General features: G+C 35.8%; 1 protein-coding gene across 1 annotated transcript in view; it reads left to right on the top strand.

Moving 5' to 3' along the window:
• Window positions 1-13,432, top strand: part of spon1b (spondin 1b) — a 96,364-nt gene that overhangs the window by 2,389 nt on the left and 80,543 nt on the right. The window contains 3 exon segments of the mRNA XM_051100054.1: window positions 149-255; window positions 8,198-8,283; window positions 8,285-8,329. Coding sequence (XP_050956011.1) covers window positions 149-255; window positions 8,198-8,283; window positions 8,285-8,329 — 238 coding nt within the window.

Genomic DNA, 13,432 nt, shown 5'->3' with positions numbered 1-13,432 from the left:
TTACACGCAAAACGTACGTGCCAAATGCGAGAGCAGTTTGCGACTTGCCCTGGCACACTGTTGAGATCTGACCTACTGTTAAGCTCATTTCTGGTACCTCTGACCTATATTTTGTTCTCTCTCTCTCTTTCTCTCTCTCTCTATTCAGTGAGTTTGTATGCCTCCAGCCCATCTTACTTTCGTGGCTTTACCCTCATTGCTCTGAAGGAAGGAAGGGAGGGCGTCACTCCTGACGATTACGCCGGCACTTTTAAGGTGAGGGATTGCAGTAACCCCGTTTAACTGCCTTGAACTGTGGCAGTCAAAGATGACAGTCTAATTGCAGTCTCTGCAATATGATTTGCAGTTTATGTCAGGTTGCATCTTCACGTCTGTATTTAGACATGGTACGTTTTAGAAAGAAAAATGATCATTAACCCTTTAATGCATGAATTAAAAAAATACACACACATTTGACTTATTTATGTGATCATTCCCAAACAGTTTTTTTTCCACCTAGAAATTATGCATTTTGAGATGCTTTTCCAAGGGTAGTTGGTGCATCAGCACTTTTATTGGTGGTCTTTGATTTCATGTTGTAGTAAAAAAAAAAATACACTAACATATAATGAGAAAAGTCATGGAATTATAGATTAGAACCTGATTAGATAAAAACAGCTGTAGCGGACGTCATGCATCAGAGGGTTAAGTGTTTTAAGGATTTGAGATCCATGGTTTACCAGCGAGCAGAGCTGTGTTAAGTAGTCTCAGACATGCTGCTCCTCATTGGTAACGCACTGACCGTCTCAGAGCCGTGTCCTTTCTGAAAGACAGGACCCCTATCATTTAGTGCTCTCCACATCAAGCCGCAGTGCTTCCCAGACTGAAGCAGGAAGGCTGTTAGCGCGGCATCTCTCCCCCCCAGATCTCATTAGCTGTGGTTGCCGCTCAGCACTCCTTACCGCTGTGTTTTTCAGCGCTCAGATTGCCTGGCGGATGTTAGCAGACGTCCTCTGTTGAGGTCTTTAACTGGGGATTCTCGTCTTGACAGACTAAATTGAATGAACGAAAAACACAATAAAGGCAGCTGCAAAAGGACAAGAGATCAAATGACAAAAAGCTGCGGTTTTGTCCTAAACATTTCGGGAGCAATGAAGAAAAACGATGCTTGAGACGTTGAAGATGAGAATAGTTTTTAAAATGTGGTTTAAAACACAAGAGTTTTTACATTTGTTCACATTTATTCATTTGGCAGATGCTTTTATCCAAAGTGATTTACAGTTGAGGAAAACAACAAGTGATTCATCATAAAATGGCAATAAACACAAGAAGTGCCCGTTATACAAGTTTTCAGTCATTGTTCAAAACAATACAAGCTAGGACAGGAAGATATTAAGGGAAAATTAGAGTTAGAAGGAGTTAGATGCTCATGGAAGAGATGAGGTTTTTTTTTTTAGAAATGTAATCTTTGTGTTTTTTTTAGTTTTATACATTTTTAAAGTAGTTTTGACTCTAAAAAGTGGCTTTCAGACACTCATGCATTTATCTAAGGGTTACACCACTTGATCTTGACTTGCATTTGAATAATTTGAAATATGACTTTACACAGCCTACAACGATCTTTTCTGTAAAATAATTTTGTTTTATAGTTTTCTTGTCTCCCTGACTTTCATTTGGCAGACAAATATATATATGAAGAGTTCAGATGCAAAAGCCTCTAAGTGTCATTTGAAATTTCTCTGAATGAGCATTTTTCTCAGGCTCCTATGTTTGTTCAGTTATTTCACATTAATGGCAATGAAAATAACCTATTCTTTGCCATTAAAGTGAAATTACTAAACCTGAACTCTTCATATAATCACACTTTTCCTCCAAGGTGGCAAGGAAAGGCAGTGCCATCTTAAAATATTAGATGAAAAAAAAAAACAATGGCAGTATTACAAAATATAACTTGTATAAAAATTTATAAATTACTTGTTTTTCTAAAGAAACGTTAAAGCGGGAGTCCACGTTTCTCTCCCCTCCCCTGAGCCCATTGAGTTTTAACAGACCCGATAAAGTGTGCGGTGAGTTTGGTGGGGGGTAATTGAAAATGTGGGAAAGTCACGTGAGAGGAGGCAATGCCTCCATCGCAGTATGATTGGATATGATTCGGCTGTGATTGGTTCATGTGATAATTCCCGCCTCTTTTTTTCGTGTGTGCGCATTCATGAATCAGTCTGAATAAGCTATATAATGGCCGTAGTGTCGTGGACGCGCATCCCAGAGCCTGTGCTACACGAGCTTTTGTGCTTAAAAAGCTTTAGATGTATGGCTTGTTAGGATAGGACAATATTTGGCTGAGATACAACTATTTGAAACTGGAATCTGAAGGTGCAAAAAAAAATCTAAATATACAATCTAAATATACAATAAATTCCCTTTAAAGTTGTCGAAATGAAGTTCTTAGCAAAGCATATTACTAATCAAAAATGAAGTTTTAATCTATTTACAGTAGGAATTTAACAAAATATCTTCATGGAACATGATCTTTACTTAATATCCCAATGATTTTTGGTGATTTTGTGGTTTAGGGTCACATACTGTTTAAACTATTACTATATATTTTTCTTTATATAGTATTTAATTTTATATTTCTGTAAAGTGATATTTTATTTCAAACCTGCTTTTTAGTATTTTGCATAGAAATGACCATGAAATATTATGAATTATACAATATTAGGTGATTTTTAGACTTTAAACAATTTAGAAACTATTTTACTTTACTTTTTCCTTTCCTTAAATCTGTTTATATTTTTGTATAAAGTATTTTTGAATAGAATAGAAGTTTTTAAAAATGAACCATCTTGTGAACCCTTCTTCATTTTTTTTAGTAATGTATACAATATATTGTGCGATATAATGTCTGGGAGAAACATGGACGTGTCCTCTGTAGTATAATGACACAATTTATAACATGGGAATCTATTTTTACAAGCCCAAGTTTAGCAGAGAGCTTGACCCATTTATTAGGTTGCTCTTGTGTAATGTAATTTTTGCCCATTGAAAATGATTGCAGACGCATTTGCTGGGTGCAGCTTTAAATCTATGAGAAGTTCAGTTCAGTAATTTGATCAATGACCCTGACCGTGACCTGCATTATCTACAAAATAAAACCCTTCTGGATGTTTGCCGCATTACGATTTGATACATTGAAGATGTTCAACTAGGAACAGTTTTCGTTTGCAGACATAACCTCATTCCAAATTGTTTGGAACCAGTGTCTGTTTACCGTGCCTTTCAAAATATTCATATTCATCAGTCATCATGACAGTTCATATACAAAGCCGTTGCACTTTTTATGCTAACACGAATTGACAAACAACTCTCGGGCCAAACCAGTATGGTTGAAATAAACATCGCGACATCTCGCCATTCATTTCTCTTAATCTCTCCAAGGAACCCCTTGAAGATGAAACATCCCCAATTCCTTCAGGAGACGTGGTTATTCACTCAAGCCACGGAGTTTTGTGCGTGCGAGAGAGACAAATGGAAGGAGGGAGAGTTTAAGAGAGCAAACAGAGAATGGCTTTCGCTGTCCCTCAGGAGCAGGGCCACACAGTCTCGCCAGGAGCCACAATTAAAACAAACACTCTCCTCTCCTCTGTTTTGTACAGCTTTCCCCCAGCTGGTTCGCAGCGTTTTTTAAGGCAGCCACTTACAGCCCCTTTTTACCTAGGAAACAATGCACCGGGCTGCTTGGCCCGCATGGCCTCTTTTAAAATAAACACTTGGAGAGCGACTGTTGCACAGTCCTACGGCTCAAGCATATCTTTACAAAGTTTAGCCTAGTTTCCCTATCAGTTCAGAAGTTTTCGGTTCACTGTTTTGTTTTCAGTCTGAACAAGGGTGCGACAAGGTTGCTTGAGATGCTAAAATCTTTGCAGAAATGAAGGACAGAACCCGAGGATACTGGGTGCAGCTTTGGGTTTGCATGACTGTATGTGTGTGAAAGAGTGGGAAGTGGAAATGGAGAGAGCGAGGGAGAGTGAGAAAGAGGGAGAAAGAACTTAATGCACCACGCGCATGGATTTTACTCTTCGATGGACATTTGGCAGCGATTTCGCTTTGAAACATGCAAACAAAATTGTACTTTTCCATCCCCACTGGAATTTTCCATCACTTGGACAATGTGATTTTACAAACAGTAGTAATAATATTTACAGTAATTTTTTAAGCAGTACTTTTTACTGCAGAAGTACACATGGGACAATTTATTTATTTCCAGTCGAGGTCAAAAGTTTGCATACACCTTGCAGAATCTGCAAAATGTTATTTTACCAAAATAAGAAGGATCATACAAAATGAATGTTATTTTTATATTTAGTACTGACGTGAATAGGATATTTCACATAAAAGACTTTGAAGATCAGGGTAATTTTAACTTATTTTGTCTTCTGGGAAACATGTAAGTATCTTCTGTAGCTTCTGAAGGGCAATACTAAATGAAAAAAATTATGATATTAAGGCAAAATAAGAAAAAAATGTACACATCTTCATTCTGTTCAAAAGTTTTCACCCCCCCGGCTCTTAATGAATTGTTTTTCCTTCTGAAGCACCAGTGAGCATTTGAACCTTCTTTAATAGTTGCATATGAGTCCCTCAGTTGTCCTCAGTGTGAAAAGATGGATCTCAAAATTATACAGTCATTGTTGAAAAGGTTTCAAATACACAAAAATGCTAAAAAAACCAAAGAATTTGTGGCATCTGAAGGATTTTTCTGTAGAACAGCAGGCAGTTTAACTGTTCAGGACAAACAAAGGACTCATGAACAACTATCACTAAACAAAATAAATAATTAAATAAATCAGCTGTGATCATTCAGGTAACAACACAGTATTAAGAATCAAGTGTATGTAAACTTTTGAACAGGGTCTTTTTTTTAAGTTAAAATATTATTTTCTCTTGTGGACTATGTACTAAATAAAAAATAACACACATTTTGTATGAGCCCTCTTATTTTGATAAAATAAGTAACATTTTGCAGATTCTGTAAGGTGTATGTAAACTTTTGACCTCAACTGTATTTAATTTTCTAGGATGAATTTACTAAATGGTTTTGTATGTGGTATTGCAGTGTAAAAACCTGCATGTGCTTTACTAAGCACTCAAAATCCCATTCAACTAGACAGCGAGTGTTTCAATTTGCTGTCATTCTTTTTAGCATAAATACCCTACTTTTCTTTGTAAATTAGGCTTATTATGTCACTTTTTTTCAGAAAGCTCAGTGCTATTTGCTTGGCGCAATTAACTTTGCAATAATACCGCCTGAGGAAAGCGAGTGATTAAACAATGTTATTAAAAACGGAAGTTTAAATTACATTTTTAGTTATTATGCAACTGGTAATTAATCGAATGATGACCAAATGAAGAAGAGCGTTAATCAGGCATGTAATCAACATTTTGAAAAGCCAATTGTGTGTGGATTACAGTGGTGCATTTTTCTAAATTATTGACATTTTTTCCCCCCAAAGATTCTAGATTCTAGTAGTTAACTGTGTCAAAATATTAACCCTCATGGGTTAACATGAGCTCTAGGTTTATATAGCACAGAACCGTCAGTTACAAATATTTGTCCTCTGCACTGAAAGGACTGTCATGTGCGGTTAGTCATCTTGGCCCACAAAATGAAATGTGATTCGACATCACTGAGCTCATTTACGGTACTAGTTTACTGTTTAGTTGGAAACTGTTGCAGAATTGGACTAAAAAAAGAAATTAATCAGATTCTTGGAATTTTATATGCCATTTGTTTTTTATTTTCTTTCCAGGGCTCGCCTAAAAAGTGAAAATGATTTACTCATCCTTGTGATGGTTCAAATGTGTATGCTCTTATTCTTGTGGAACACAAATAGTGAATTTTTAAGTTTTTCATATAAATCTTTGGCATAAATTGACAATTTATAAGGACCATAGTTTGTATAACGTCATAAAAGACAAAGAAAAAAAATAAAAGTGGCATGACCATGTGCACTATATTTCAGTTCTTTAAATGGTACAGTAGTTATTTATGCTGTGTACTACTACATTCAAAAGTTTAAGTTGATCAAAAAAATATATACATAAATGTTAACCAAAGATTTCTAATTTAAATCAGAGATAGCAAAAGTACACACGTCATTCACTCAAGTAGAAGTACAGATACACTTACAAATATTCTGGTGAAAGTAGAAGTACTGACTACACTTTTTTACTCAACTTGAAGTAAAGACGTATGAGCTTTGACATGTACTTAAGTAAAAAGTACCCATTAGTACTGCCTGTTTTAGTGTCACGCTGGTAACTGGACCTCAAGTCATACTGACATATTAATACAAAATTTAAATTTAAAATTTTGTTAGCTAATGAATGTATCAAGGCTGAACAACCACCATGTAGAACAGGGCAGGACTGGGACAAAATTTCAGGCCAGTGAAATCTCACACTCATCCAGTTCAAGTTCAATGACAATCTGAATTGGAGTAGTAGCGCACTCATCTCATGACAGATGGACGTGCCGGTGCAGTCGCTTGCACTTAAAATACTTAGTCATTTTGGTCATACAGATAAAAGTAATACATATTTTTAATCTGTAAAGACTCTGTTTATTTGTGTGCACTCAGATTAACAACGAAACGTTGCACTTTTGTAAAATAATGAAAGCAAACAGGATTCACTTTTTGCCGTCTCGGTCTCTCGTGTATACTTGCCTTACAGACATGAAAAATATATCTGAAGAGAATGAAATGTGAAATTTTAAATGAACCAATTCAAATAGAAACAAATATTTTCAGATTATGTAATTTGTGTGTAACATGCATACAGGTGCATCTACTGTGGAGATGATGAGTCAGTAGGTGTGTTTCCATTACCCTTCAAGATGCGCAAGTTTAAATTGCGAATTGAAAATACGCCTAATGGAAAAACTCCCATATATCGCAAAGTTTTTACGCTCACATGAGGTGGTTTTCCAGGCAATCCAAAAAAGGAATATTTCGCAAAACTGCAATGGAGACAACTTTTTTCGCATTTACAGGTCACATGGCGTATGTAAAAAGTCATATGATTATTCAATGTGGTATAAACTCCAAGAAGCACTTCATACGTAGCCGCTCTCAAGTATAAGGGGCTTTCCCTGATAATACCAGTTTCTGAAAAGTTTCTGAAGCGGCTCTCTGCGCTGCTTCTGTAAAGATACACGCATACGCCTCTTTTAATTAAATAAAGCCAAAAATCCGTCCAAATCCCACCAAAATCCGTTGCCATGACTTATCGCAAAAGGAACAAATTACGTTTTAGTCACATAACATTGGTTAATGGAAACGTTGTCATTTCACAATACTTCTTTTATCGTCATTTATAATATATCGACAAAGTTTTGTGCAAATCTGTAATGGCAACACGCCTAGTGTCACCAACTTCATCTCTTAAGCCGAAAACAAAGAAAGCACAAGTTTATCAATAAATAATTAAAATGTTAATGCAGTTTCCTTGCTGTTTTTCCCTTACACATTCATAATCATTATATCTGCCGATGCACTCTGTCAAGCTTTTTTTTTTGTGTGCGCTTGAGTGCTTATTGGGCTATGTAGGCAATTAAAGGCTCATTATTATTAATTGTATGGTTTATTAATAAACATGCGACTAATAGTCTACTTAAAACGAACGACTACTAGTCGAACAAAAAAATCTTTAGTCGAGGGCAGCCCTAGTAATTACACTATATAAATTTTAGGCATCAGTAAGCCGCTATTAATATGCGGGGCATTGAAATTGCTTTTACATGCGCGTTCGCTTTTTACTTTCACTTTCGAGATTCGCAAATCACACATACTCTTTGTTTACTACGGAGCGGCAGTATTTACCACACATTTGACAAGATTACATGTTTGTCAGTGGTGCTCAGGATCTGCAAATCATTTTCCATCGTCCTATCTGTCATCACTCTTTACTCTGTTTTTGTGGTAAGTAAAATTGTATGTACTATAATGTAACAGGCTACCACTAGCAAACAGCTAAACATGTCCCTTTAGCAGGCTCTGTAGAACATGTTATTTGTTTTCCATGCCTTTTTGAATACAGATTCATGCTGTTACTGTTTTTATACTTTTAATCAAATGAGTGCAGCCTCGGTAAACAAACTATAAGAGGCTTTTTAAAAAACAATAATTTTATAATAACAATGTTCTCGGTTCCACAGCTCATTGATGAAAGTGATACGCAGTTTATGACCAACTGCCCTCCGGCGGTCACAGAGAGCATTCCCAGAAGACGCACAAGGATACAGGTTCTGGACAGCGCCACCTTCTGGCAGTGGTTGTGTCACTCTCAAGTGAGTTATTGTATTGCTTTTATTTTTTACTATTATTCTGTTTTTAGATAGCAATAAATGAATGAGAATCCATGGATTTAGGCTGATAGATAAAAAAAGTCTTTGTTACTGAACTGATAGATTGTTGAATAAATAGACAAAAAAATGAGAAAAGGGGGTACAGTCTAGAGCTCTACACTGAGTTTAGTGTCAAGAATACAATACAGAGTGACTGCTTGTCTCATTTAGTCAGTGTTTTATCAGTCACCTTCTGGGAAAGTATTGAAAAGGGAAAACAAATTTTTTCGATCATATTTAAAGCTGAGCAAACAGAAATAAATTTGGGAGCATCAATAGAAGATGTGATTATGATTGACTGATGTCAGGCAGTTATTGTATATTAATCCTGAGTCACTGAAATCACCCTTGAGTGTTCCCATCATCTGGAGGAGGCTGTGAATCAAAAACGATTATGAAAATTAAGAAACTTTGAAAGCTTTAAAATATTCTGCGAATCCAAACAACATCCTCCCACTTGAGTTTCCTTTACATACAGAAAGCGCGCAACAGTGGTCTTCAACCAAACAAAATCTGAATTATCTTTCGGTGTTGTGGTGTCAGTGTTTCCACTCCACCCCCTCATGCTTTCATGCTGTCTTTGTATCTTTATCTCTCGTTCTCCCACTCCTTTTGAGGTTATAAACAACTTTAAGTGTGTTTGATGCATTAAAGACATCTGAAAGTCTCTCTTTGCGCTCCAGTTGGACACGGTGCGGCGCGTATGTGCATTTTTCCACATTATGGGTGCCTACCCTCAAAACACGCTTTCCAACAACTCTCACTTTCTGAAAGCCTCTGAATGCCACTCTGTTGGCCTGTTTACACTTGTTGTGAACTAGTGAGGTTTATAATACCAGGAGAAAGCTATCTGTTAGCGTTCTCAATCATTTTGAAGGCAAGTATGCCAAATCTGACCGGTTTGCTCAGTTCTGGACTGTTTTTGAGCACCTGCACATATGAAGATCTTCAAATATTGTAAATGTAACTCAAACATGCTTGTTTAACATGCAAGAACCAATGAGGTTTGTGCTTGTGTTTCACGCAAGCACATTTGAGATTTTCGCAAGAGCTGTTACAGTTTGTTTTCATATGTTATGTAAGCATGTTTGATATCTTCAAATTAATGTGGAAACAACACAAAGGAAGTATATTTTTGATATTTGTCATAATGCCATCTTTTTTATGACTGAAGGCAAGTATCACTGATACCAGCTGATGTCTCTATGAATTTTTCCATAATATTTAACCATTGACTATAGCCATTCAACATTACAGTATAATTGAGAGTTTTCGATTTATCATTTATTAGACTTGTAATTTAAGTCAACTTAAAACAATCTTCACATAAACCCATTATAATAACTGTCATATAGCTACCTGTGCCCTTCAGCAGGAAAGTATAGCTAAATTTAATAAAGTTATCAAACACTAAAATCTAAATTAAATAAAGATAAAGCTTAAAACTACAGAAGTTATTGGTTTCCTCTTTTTTAATTTTGTTCTTTGATTAACAGACATCACAGCAGCTGGTTATTAGGATATTTTGGCTGCTGTTACTTTAAAAGCTGCCGCTGCTGAACTTGAAGGGGATCTGACACTGCTTTAAATGTGACTCTTAAATAATAAACACTTGCATGAACAGTTTTAAGGCAGCTTTATTCGCCTTTTTTGTAACTTCATGACTTAACTGACGATATAACTACGACTAACTACATACTCGTAGTTTCATTTGGGTTTGAATATGATACAGCGATTTAATAGGCTATAGCCTAATACAGACGCTGTCTACACTGCATGCGGCACAACACAATAAATCGCTGACAGTAAACCTGTTTATGATGTTCAAATGTTTATGAAGTTCAAATGATTTTCAAAGGTCGCACCCGGTGTAGACACAGAGTAAGAATTTTTTATTTTTTTTATCAATACTTGAATGTAGGTGTTTCATTTAACATTTTGAGCAAAAAGCTGAGAAATTGCATTGAAAAACTTTTACACATATAGTCTTTACTGGTAAATTACCGGTACAAGATTGTGTGAACATGACCTTTTCAAAAGGTATTAGAAGTTAATTACCAATAAATTACAGGTAATGTGTTCGGTGTGAACGCAGAACGAGATTACCAGAATGAGAACATACAAGTTGAGAACGCGCTGACGTAAGATGTTTACTCTGAGCCAATCATAACATTCTGACACAGATGACGCATTTACTCCACACTGTGTATTTCGGTTTGAAGTCGTCTATTACAAGTCTCTGGGGCAAAAGCAGCTGCATGAATATGAACGTTTGATACAAAAATGAAAACATCAACATAAACACTGACTGCGTTTACAAACGCAATACCAGAGAGCGCAGCTTTTAAGAGGTCTTTTCTGGTTAATGATGTCACAGAATTTACCAGTATTTTGAAACGGATGTGTGAATGGTGCTTTACCGGTGAAAAAGACGGAATGTTGTTGCCTGTGTGAACAGCGCATTTTTTGTATTTAAAGTTGTTCCATTTAACATTGAAAACACTTCAGCCGTAAAATCTTGTCTTTGACAGGGAAACGTTTCCTCTGAGAAGACAAGATAACTCGGGGAGAGAGTTAAATATAGGGTTAAAATATCTTGGTTTGTGTTTTTAAAGGAGAAGTTCACTTCCAGAACAAAAATTTACAGATAATGTACTCACCTCCTTGTCATATGTGACCCTGGACCACAAAACCAGTCTTAAGTCGCTGGGGTTTATTTGTAGCAATAGCCAAAAATACATTGTATGGGTCAAAATTATTGATTTTTCTTTTATGGCAAAAATCATTAGGAAATTAAGTAAAGATTGTGTTCCATTAAGATATTCTGTAAAATTCCTACTGTAAATGTATGAAAACTTTTTGAATAGTAATATACATTGTTAAGAACATTATTTAAAGAAATTTAAAGGTGATTTTCTCAATATTTAGATTTTTTTTGCACCCTCAGATTCCTGATATTTTAATAGTTGTATCTCTGCCAAATATTGTCCTATCTTAACAAACTATACATCAATGAAAAGCTTATTTATTCAGCTTTCATATGATGTATAAATCTCAATTTTGAAAAAATGACCGACTGGTTTTGTGATCACGTATAAGATGTTCATGTCTTTCTTTCTTTAGCCGTAAAGAAATTGTTTTTTGAGGAAAACATTTCAGGATTTTTCTCCATATAGTGGACTTCAATCGAGCCCCTGAGTTTGAATATCCAAAATGCACTTCAAATGTGGCTTTAAAGGGCTCTAAACAATCCCAGCTGAAGAAGCGTCTTATTTATTCGTTAAGAGTCTTATTTATATTTATATTTTTTTCTTTAAACATCAAGCCTTCCTTTGACAGGTGTTGAGAATTAGCTAAAACACTTAAGAAAATGCATATGGTTTGTCCAATGTAACTGTGATGTCCATGTCAAATAAAAAATAAATAAATAAATAAAAAATTTGCAAAACGATAGGTTATTTATTGATTTATTTATTTATTTATTTTTAAAAAAGACAGTTTATATACTTTTTAACCTCAAACACTCATCTTGTCTAGGTCTGCCTGAACTGTTTTTTCTGGTTCAAGACAACTAGGGTATGTCAAAAAACTCCTATCTCCTATTTTTCCCTCAAATTCAGAATCACCCTACATCACTGTGGAAAGTACTAACCCAGTGTTTGCAAAATGAAGGTGCAAAGAAGAACAAACACCCTTTACCAAAAAGGTAAAACAGCGATGTAGGGTGATTTCGAAGTTGGAGGAGAAAACACGATTTTTCGACATACCCTAACTGTCTTGAACCGGAAAAACAGAGTTCAGGCAGACCCTGACAAGATGAGCATTTGAGGTTAAAAAGTATATAAATTTTAATTTCGTTTTGTTAGATAAGACCCATAGAAGTTCACATCATGGAGAAAAAATCCTAAAAATGTTTTCCTCAAAAAACATAATTTCTTTTCAACTGGAGAAAGAAAGACATGAACATCTTGGATGACAATGGGGTGAGTAAATTATCTGTAAATTTTTGTTCTAGAATTTTCATTTTTGGGTGAACTTACAATGTAATCACATGGTAATTCATAATTTTGGCGAACTGGTGACTAATTCATAATTTGTACAATTTCAGTTGTACACTGAGATGATCTGCTTATGCCCCAGTGTGTACGTTTTCATACGATGTTAATACAAAATTACCATCTTGTAAAATATTTGTTTTCTCGTGAGATCTGGTTGGAGCTAAACTTTTAAACCATTTGTTCTAGTGCAGTGGATGATTGACAGTTGAGTAGGCGATTCTTAATTGAAATACTCTCGCAATGTTTCAACAGGTTTGTGGGCTGAACTTTTTTCCATTGAAATGACACATGTAAAAGTGACGTAACTGCTTATGAGCTCCTGAATGTCTTTTTACTTTACGTAGTGAAGCAGATTTTAATCTGCTTGTATAGCAGTTGTGAAATGAAATTGATGTTGAGACAATTAAAACCTTCACAGTGTTAGTATTTATGAGCTAGTGTCCTCATTTTCTCCTGTTCTCTTTCTATCACCCACTTACACATTCATCCCTTTCGTCCTGTCTCTGTCCCCCTGTCCTTTCTCCTTTTTTTAACTTCTCAAAAAGGATAGCAATATCAACCCATATCACCTACCCAGGTCTCGTCTCCGTCCATCTGCGAACTTGAGGAATTATTATTGTACCTTATAATTTATCCATATGTCTTATTAGGGCAGAGATGTGTTTTTTTCCAAGAAACATTTTCATGGAAGCATCTGCTGTGCCAACGTGTTGGATCTGCTGTCACTTCACTTTGGCGTGTCAGAACTGTGGAGACATTGCACCTTGTAGCATCGGGCCGAATGCCAGCGCTCAGGCTCCGAAGCACAACTGGCAACGGCGTCCAATGAACATCAAATAAAAGTGCAATTACATCTGGAATCCCTCCAGCACTTTTCTAGTGAAATGTCAAACAGACTAGGGATTGCAAGGAAGTTTGATCTGGATTTTGTTTCCTTTGATTCTTTGGTGCCATCAAGCTGTGGAAGGCAGATAAGATGCAGTAAACG

The sequence above is a fragment of the Labeo rohita genome, chromosome 25 (genome assembly GCF_022985175.1).
Source record: "Labeo rohita strain BAU-BD-2019 chromosome 25, IGBB_LRoh.1.0, whole genome shotgun sequence".
In the NCBI taxonomy this organism is placed as follows: domain Eukaryota; kingdom Metazoa; phylum Chordata; class Actinopteri; order Cypriniformes; family Cyprinidae; genus Labeo; species Labeo rohita.
Note: the sequence above shows the minus strand (reverse complement) of the source record. Positions and strands in the feature narration are given on the sequence as shown.